This window comes from Cephus cinctus, unplaced genomic scaffold (assembly GCF_000341935.2).
Source record: "Cephus cinctus unplaced genomic scaffold, Ccin1 Ccin1_scaffold1042, whole genome shotgun sequence".
In the NCBI taxonomy this organism is placed as follows: domain Eukaryota; kingdom Metazoa; phylum Arthropoda; class Insecta; order Hymenoptera; family Cephidae; genus Cephus; species Cephus cinctus.
In genome coordinates, this window is record NW_014333573.1 from 27145 (window position 1) to 36302 (window position 9158).

The window sequence follows — 9158 nt, forward strand, 5'->3', positions numbered from 1 at the left end:
GCTTCTCTTATTTTTTACTCTTCATAATCATACCCACAGGGGATAGTCAAGGATATCTTTCGTATAAGGGATGGCTCTTTGCATAGGCATACCTGGTACACTGTATACATCGAGGAGGCCCGAGAGGATAGAGAGGTTGGAAAGAGGCTTCCGGCCATGAGCTATCATGCGGACAGACATCTTCCTGATTAAAAACATCGATCCCACTGGAATTACGGATGTATGTATTTCCGGGTATGGACATACGTGCTTAATGCGGTGGGTAGTGGTTGGGTATGCCATTATAAGGAAACTGTGAAGTATCGCGATATCTCTTATCATACATTTCTTTATTACTCTTATATGCTACTTCACGTTTTCTATTCTGTCATATATACGTATATATAGACAGCATAGAGTACGTGCAGTACGTGAATGCGACCGTAATATATATATAGAGGTATATTGCTCTATTCGCTAGCTACTTATTCCAAGTATACGGAATTGGCTTTACTACGAGCTATTACCTGTCGATACGAATCCGCTCGCCAGTATCCTGTCTAGTATCACAAGACTAATACTAATTCCATGAAAAGAGCTATACAAGAAACGACTACACGAGTTTTCACCGTCGAAAAATTTTCGCCTCTCCAACGATCAACCGATCAATGGAAAACGCCTACGCGTTACGTTTTAGCCGAGCTCGAATTTCCCGCAGCTTTCGCTAGTTACGAGCATTTGCTGTTTACATAGAAACCGGGTGCAAGCTCGTTGAATAAATACTGTTTCGATTGTATGCCCTTTCTATCTCTCGCTCATTTTCTCTCTCTTTCTCTCTTTCCACCGCCATTGTCCAATTCGCTTTATCTTTTTCCTACATCATCCCCATTGCCGTTGTTTCCCTATGGTCGCTGCTACGCGTACCCTGTTTCTAGAGTTCCCTCTCGATCCGGCTTACCATGTCGCATTTTCAGTCGTCGCGTAACGTTGACTCTTTTTGTTTATTGTTTATCCCGTCGAAAATTTCGCTAGGCATCAAAGAACACAATCGCGAGCAATGACCAACGAACCGATAATGAATCCTCGATACACCATTTTTCCTATTCACGCAGGTAACTGTGAAGTTGCTCGCCGTGCACGTTTGCCTCGTACATTTTTTTGGGCTTTGTCTACTTTTTCCTACATGACCACCAGACTGACCATTGGTAATAGCGGCAAGAACGTGGATAACCCCGGTATGCTAAAGAGGTAAACACGGTCCACTTGGATATTCTGATTACAATGAAACCCGGTCCGTATGTAGAGTAGGCTAATAAGGGTATCATGAAATTGTCATTTAGCACTGAAATGAACTGGAGCAACTGAAAAATTTAAATACGAAATTATCTTTTGTTTTTTACAAAAAAAAATCATTTTCATTTATAAAATGCCATTTTTATATAAAGACAACGAAATAATGTTAATTCGGTATCCTCGCTATTTCTGTCTCGTTCTCCTGCAATGGTACGTTGCATACCTCGATCTCTCTCGCACTCACGAATGCTACGGGGAATAAGGAAAATTCGAACGTGTAGATTATAATAGACTCTATGAATTTCGTATAATTTTTACTGACATTATGGAAAATAATATTTTAATTAAAAATCCTATTTTCAAATTACCCACCTTTTTATCGTAAGAAGCTAAATCGAAATCGCACGAAAAATCTGTCTCTGGCTTGAGCCTCGAACATGGATTGTACAAGTGCTCGCAACGGTGAAACCATCCGTAAAATCTCATGGCATTTTCTCGCGTGCCATTCTATTATATATTCGATTTCGGCATGCAGTTCGCAACTCCAGGGGATACGTGTGTGCTCGCAGGGTGACGCGTGTGGTGGCGAAGATAAGCCCGTGAAAATACGCGCGGTCACGTATTTTATGAAATATACGAAAATTCGATGGCATTAGTATAGGCACGCATATCGCAAGCTGACAGAGTGGATACGTCCCTGGAATTGACTGTGAAATTCCTTGGACAGCATTTGTCGGTATTTCTATACGCCCCTGCGGCAACTCGCCCCTTACGATTTCCCTATACCTCTTATCTACTATTTATCCAAACTTTCTCGTCCCTCTTGGAATTTTCGTAGTCACCCGAGGGATTCTCATAGGATAGTTTTTCGCATAAGTTTAAAACTATGAAAGATTTCATCGTTTTCGAGGAAAACTATGTATAAAGTGTTATGAGGCTATATTTTATGTTAACTACTATCCGCCGTTTGATAAGCCTTACAATTTTCTCATATAAGATTAAGATCGTGAAATCGATCGTTGAGAACTTTTTTTTTTGAGTAAACTATATTTACGAGTTTCTCATTTTGTTAGGAACCTTGTCGTCGGATTGGCAGAGGGACGAGGAGAGGCTCGGATAAAAAATTACTGAATTACAGAGGGGAATGTCTGACATCCGTTTCGGATAAAAATTTCTGACGGCCGGTGCAGCTTTTCTTCCTCCCCAGAGAATTGAAAGAAGCTTTTACTCTGCCGCTACGTTGAGAGACGCGGCGAGTAGGGAAAAGAGTGATCGAAGGAGAGAGGAACACAGTGTGAAAAAGCATACGTTGAGACAAGTATCGAAAAAAAACCGAAAAATAAAAAAAAGTGAAACTTTTCTTCGAAGTCGGTATAGCGATCGTCAACCAAATAAAAAAAAAAGTGAACTGGTTTGAGGTAAAATATAAAAAAAAAAAATTCGTCTCTACGTACCAAACCCGTTATTTTTCTTTTCATTGAATTTCAAATCAAGTTGTAACAGCCCAGTCGCGGTACGTCAGGCCAATGAGCGGCAGTATGATTAACGCTTGGCAATGCGATTTCTACCTTATCGTCTCGCATTGAGATGGAGCCAGTGACGTATCTAGTAAAAGAGGATTTGAGGGACGTATAGCAATTTCGTAATTTCCGATTGGGCGAGCGTGTAATCGGGTAGGTATAGGTTTCGTATTCATAGGGTGCTGGAAACACGAAATAAATTCAGCCCCTCGCAACACACGTTAATTTAATAGAATTTTTCAGCTAATTGAATTTCACGATGTTGAAAAACCTTCGATGTCGACGGACCCCCTTCCCCTGTTATTTACGAATATCCCGCCACCCCAGCGCCCCCTACAACCTAATAAGAGGTATGGCCTGATTGGTATGGCCAGAGCAATCGGTTATTTTCCTACTGCTCCTACGAGCCTTGATTGTAAATTTTCCAAAACTCATAACAAATGCAGCGCGCTTCACGATTAATGGTAGGCGAGAGCTTCTCACCTTCTCAGTTTCATGCGAAAAGTATTAGCCCAGATTTATAAGGCACGGTATATGTATATTCGTAAAGGGTAAGGGTTCGACGTGGGGTGAAAAACTGGATGGGCCAGAGTTATTCAAATTTACAAGAATCGGCCTACCACCAATCGATCGTCTTTAGATTGAATTCTGACTATAAGAATATTTCACGTTATTCCTATTACTCCTCGATTATTATTCAATCCAAATGCTGTTTCAGCGTTTATATCGCTCAAGGGAAAACTTTTATATCGTATAGGCAGACAAAACTTTACGAAGATTAGAACTTCGGTCACGATCCTATGTCGAAGCAGAAGGTGACGGAAAAAAAAATATATCAATAGGGCCGATAGTGTATAACTTATCATAATTTTTTTTTTTAATTAAGTAAAGGCGAACCTTCGACTGTATTTTTATCGAGTGAAAAAAAATCTTTGAAAATCGACCATTACTCCAACTGCACCACGGGCGGAGACAAAAATGCATTTTGAAAAGGCGACAGGACGGAACGTTGCTTCTGGGTACTCTAGCGTGCTAATGTCTGGTACATCGGAGTAGCTTATATGCTCGTGAGAAGCGTCAAGGATGTACGTGGAAAAGCTACATAACAAATAGAATATATTATATAGAATAACCATTAGAATCGTCGAGCGCGGCGGACCTGCGCTCTGACGTACGTCGAGGTAACGGCGTCGGGACGCTCTTGCGTCGCGACGACGCCGAAAGCTGGCACCTCAGTACACGCGGCTCGACGCCCGGGGATGCGTCTGTCGTCGGGATCTCGAGGATTTCTAGCTAACGGAGAGACGAGAGAAATTTCACGATTACGTCAAGACTAAATACATATTATATACGTATATATATTAATCCCAAATGTATATACACGTATACACCATAAAGATAGACAGGGACACGCACGAAGTAAACATTAAGATAAAAGCATAGATACCCACGTATGAAAACGTACATACAAATCATACGAATTGAACTATAATGATAGAAATTTGCCACGAGGTAAATTACAATTTTAGCGATAACTTCCGTTTTATAGGATTACAAAATTTATACCTTGACTCTCGGTCCACGCGTGTAAGATTACTCGTTAGATCGGTTTCTCAGTGGAGTTAACAAATTTCATCTGGAAAATCCGTATAATCCCTAAATAAAATTCGTTCATCCCACCAGGAGTGAGCTAACCTATCAGATTGCCGACTGGCTCGATTGGTCCCGCGAGTAAACCTCAAAGTCGACAATTGCCATGAGAATCCCGGGATGTCTGTGTTATTAGAACGGTATAGAGTACCCAGCCTTATTTCTAGCGTTAATTTAAAAAAGTTGAATATTCTTTGCCCCAATAACAGAGCCCGTGCCAAATCTGATAGAGACTATTAAGACGATATATCGTCTATAAAATAATCTCAGATGATCATGGAATGTATAAAGTTACTTAATTAAACTTAATCGTACCAATATAAATTAGGAGTTATCGGTACCGCGTGCCATGTATCATCGGTAATTGGTAACGTCTAGCAGCGCGATAACAAAGCGTCATATTGACAGGGAACTTTAACTATTATTCTAATTAACATTAATTCACCTGAAATACATGGTTAAGCGATTGCCGATGTAACCAAGGGTAGTAACGAGGCTGATTACTTGCAGAATGAGGGTGGCATGGCTATTACTATGCTGGTTCCTATCGGAGGACTGGATTGGCGATCTCAGTACTGTAGCATTAACGAGTGAGGTGGTGCAGAAGGAGGAATTGGAGGAGTCGTCAGAGATTCAGGAAGTAGCTGAGGTGGTTGAGAATTATTCGTCCTCGACCTCGTCTGTACTGTCGGCTACTCACTTCAATGGTAAGGTCCTACTATGGTACAGTCCCCTTTTCAACTGTGTGCTTCCGCTTTCGAAGCAGCTTCCGGTCCCATTGTAGACCTCGAATCCATTCTCAGAGTTCAATCTCGCGAGGACAGCTTACAACTCTCCGGGTACCTCTCTATCCTGGGTATCCTTTTGTCATCAGATGTAGCATGTGCTCGTCATTCAAGCTGCATTCTGTAAAATTTACGTATTCGGATATATACATATGCATTACGAGTTACGTCCCTATACACTTGCTGCAGCAATGATTCGAAATTAGAAATTTTTGAAAAATGAAAAACATAAATGAGCAGCAGGTACGTTCTGAAATTCGCTGTCAATTCTACGAGCGTCTTTGTATTTATATTTGTCTGTATGCAAGCGATTGTGACGTCATCGTGCTAGCAATACTGACAGGGAATTTTGGAAATTTATTCCAGTATATGATCATTATTTTTTATACGTTACCAGAATCAAATACGACAGCCTGTTAGAAATTTGTCTTGTCAAAAAATTCAATTCTCCATGTGCCGTTACCAACGAGAAAACGGTCCATCCGTCTCTCGTATTCTCTTGCAATCTAATTATTTTTAAATTGCCAATTCTCTGGGATTACCGCGACCCTTCAATTTTCCATCTTCTTTTTCGAATAGTTCGAACACTGCTGGTACTGTGTACGACTCCCGCACTGTGTACGACTTGCGCAGGTTTTTGCGAATTCAAATCGGCTTCGGATATCTATACTAGTAGTAGCTGCAGTAGCTATCCTGTTAAAAGAAAAAAAAAAGATTCTTAGAGACAAGGGGATCAAAAAATATTGACATGCATATACGAGCTACATTGCTATATAGATATGGTACGTGCAGGTACTATATTAGATATACATATAGAAAAAAGATTTTGCGCTCTACGGAGAGAATTTTTTTTTCTTAATTTCTAATAATGATCCACAATGCGCAGATAATGAGTTGCCAACTTTTTTTCCTATCTATTTGCTTGAAAGACGAGCGTTTGAAAATTTTGCAAGTTTCACCCGGGCTTTAACTAATCGTCCCCGTCAGACATTTTCCCGTGTCTCGTTCTCTCGCACACTTTTCACCTTCGCCTCTCTCTCGTTCTCCCCCTGTTTCCTCCCAGCAGTCCCTTCTGTCGCACCTGTTGCAAATTAAAATGCCGTTCTAACCCTTGCCGTGGTGATTAACCTGGCGAACTTTATCAAAGGGATACAAACATAAAGAATAACGTCCTTGGGAATGTTACAAAAATCGTATAACTTGTCTGCGCCTAGGCTAGTGAGTATTGCCGTAGACAGAAAAAAAAGAGACAGGAAAAAAGAAAGAAAAAAAAATGAGACGGATACAGAAAAAACTCGCTGACAGAAAAAAAATCCAACGTCAAACGGATACGAGGAGAAAAAGCAAACGAAAGGAAGAAAATAAGACGAAAATATAGATAAAGAAAAACTAATCGCGGTGAAACGTAAAAAAAAGGGCGCTCGACGTAGGAAAACCCCTTGCCGAACGAAACGCGACACTCCGAGTAAGTTGAAGTGGCATGGCCGTGGGAAGTTGTCGCGTCTTTGAGGATGAGAGATATTAATTAAACTGTCAGCGACACGAGAAGTGCCAACTTTATTTCGCCACTTACGAGTTCAGCTTTAGCTTTTGCGTTGCTGCTCATTCTGTACCCCGTGCATCATTTTATCTGCTCTGTCTCTCTCTCTCTGTTTCTCCTACCACCAGTACCCCGTCTCTCTCTCTCTCTCATACACATAACAAGAATATTATGCGCATGCTACAACTCGTGCGGCTCTTCTTATGATTGCATGTACACGGGAAATGAAAATGGTAGATGAAAATGAGGGGTGGCAACTGTCTAGCTAACTTCGCATATTACTACTGCCTCAGATAAAATTACCTAGAGAAATAGTGCGGACGTCGTGATTTCTACCATCGGACTATTCGAATTCGATTAATTAAAGTTTCGAGGCTCTGCCGTGGAAAGTGGAATTATTGCCGGGTAGCACCTTGCACATTTATCCACGTCCGCTCGGTAAAACTTTGTCGAGAATCGATTTCGAGGACCACCCTTTGTCGGATAGCGGAAACGTGGGTTGTTAGTGTTACTTGTGTCATCGACAGTGACACCAACATCCTACATTTTTAACTAGAAGACTATTCGCAGTTTCGACTTTGTTTGTCTTACATAAATACGCAATGCAGTTTGAATTTATTATATAACACACATGCCACGTCCATTCGATTACGAGGATAGTCGGATTCTCGAAGGAGAGGAATGGGAGTAAAAAAATATTTTTTTTCTACCCACTTCTTTTTTTTTCCTTCTTAGGCGACATTTGGCGATGAAGAAAATTCTCAGACGGATTCCTATTCCTCCTCGTCCTCCTCCAGACTCACTTAACCCCTTCGTTGAAATATATTAAATTTTTTCTCAACTTGCCAGGAATCTATCTTCTCGCTGGCAATCGTACCGAAAACAGTTGACACGACATAGATTGATATAATTTTATGAATAATAATAATAATCTATTCATATACTAACGCTAGACAACCAATTTTCATAAAATTGACGGATTTTGAATGTCTTTTTTCAAATTACAGAAAGTATATACTTTTTTACAAATATATGTTTACTTATGTCGAGATAAAATAATAAATACAAATGCCAATTTATTTTTCATCAATCACTCCAATTTCAAAATTCCCATATACAGGATATCTAAATACGCCAAAGACAATGCTAATCGTTCCAGCTTTAATACTCGCCATTTGACATGTCGAGCGAATCGAGGAGAAAGTTGCAGCTCGTGTCGTGATTTTAGTACTTAATAATATTACAGGGTATATGCAGTAACGTGGATACACGAGTTAGTTAGCTAATTGTATGCAAAACTTTCAGACAAATAATGCCCGCAGATGTTGAAGGATCATCTAATTCAGAGAGTGGTTTTGCAAAGTTTTTATTTTCATAAATTTATCCCATAATTAACCAGTAGAAATGGTAAACAATTCCCATTGAATGCCAATGTTCCCACTCGTTTCCGATGAAAATTTTCAATCGCGTCGTCGCTTCTCCAAACAAAACTATATCCTGGAGCCTCGTCAGGTCTCAAGTAAACCGGGACGGATATGCTCAAACATACCAGAGCTTAATTAACTAGCGATTTAAACAGTTATGGTCTAAACGAAAATTTTCCCAATATTAACTTAAACTTTATTATCCGAGTTGTCTGATGTGCATAAACTCTATTAACAAACCGTCAACCCTCCAGAACCAGTGCTGCTTTCCATTCAGCTTTTGCCAGTTATAACCAACCCTTAACAGCACCACCAGCATTACTTCCAGTATAATACCAGTGATAATACCAGGAGCAGTAGCAGCAGTACCACCGGCACCCCCAGTATATCCCTCCAGCCACCCACTCCCTCTACCCATTCAGTGGCTAGGTTACCGGATAAAAATCTTTTCGCGACCTCGTACTACCGTAATAAATATGTAAACGAGACGGTGGCACCATACAGAAAAGGGTACAGAGAATAGCGGTTATTCGTATGCTAACCGCATCCCTATCCCGATCAGGATAATTCGAAGGTTGACGTATAAGTAAATATGTACCAAATTTGAGGTAAAGCGAATATACATGTATATCGGAATACGGCAATATATATACATATACCTGATGTTTAATATTTGCTCAAAAGAAGCCTGTTCGATGGATCACAGTTTTACGGGACGAAGAGTGGGTAAGGAGAATTTGGGTCCTGGTGGTATTTTTTTCTCGACGAGATTTAGCTACCCCAAAGATAACCCTCTCCTCCCTTCTACCCCGACCGTTTACCACTTCGCCGGTATACCCTTGCCCTCTCCCATACTTCCTTTGTAGTAGCCGTTTCCTGCGTTCTCGTAACCCCATGGAATATTCTCAATTCCGCACGGTCGGGACGGGAGTTGCCGCGATGTGGTAGCTCCCCCCCCCCCCCCCCC

General features: G+C 40.8%; 1 protein-coding gene across 4 annotated transcripts in view; it reads left to right on the top strand.

Annotated features, from left to right (window-relative positions):
• Window positions 1-3966: 3966 nt before the first annotated feature.
• Window positions 3967-9158, top strand: part of LOC107271770 (lachesin) — a 10872-nt gene continuing 5680 nt past the window's right edge. Inside the window, exons 1-2 of one of the 4 annotated variants that reach the window (XM_025089017.1) lie at window positions 3967-4144; window positions 4953-5149. In XM_025089017.1, coding sequence (XP_024944785.1) covers window positions 4954-5149 — 196 coding nt within the window. In that variant the 5' untranslated portion in view covers window positions 3967-4144; window position 4953. Of the gene's footprint in view, window positions 4305-4815; window positions 5150-9158 lie in introns of those variants that run through there. The other 3 variants (XM_015748165.2, XM_015748163.2, XM_015748164.2) reach the window with 3 other exon arrangements.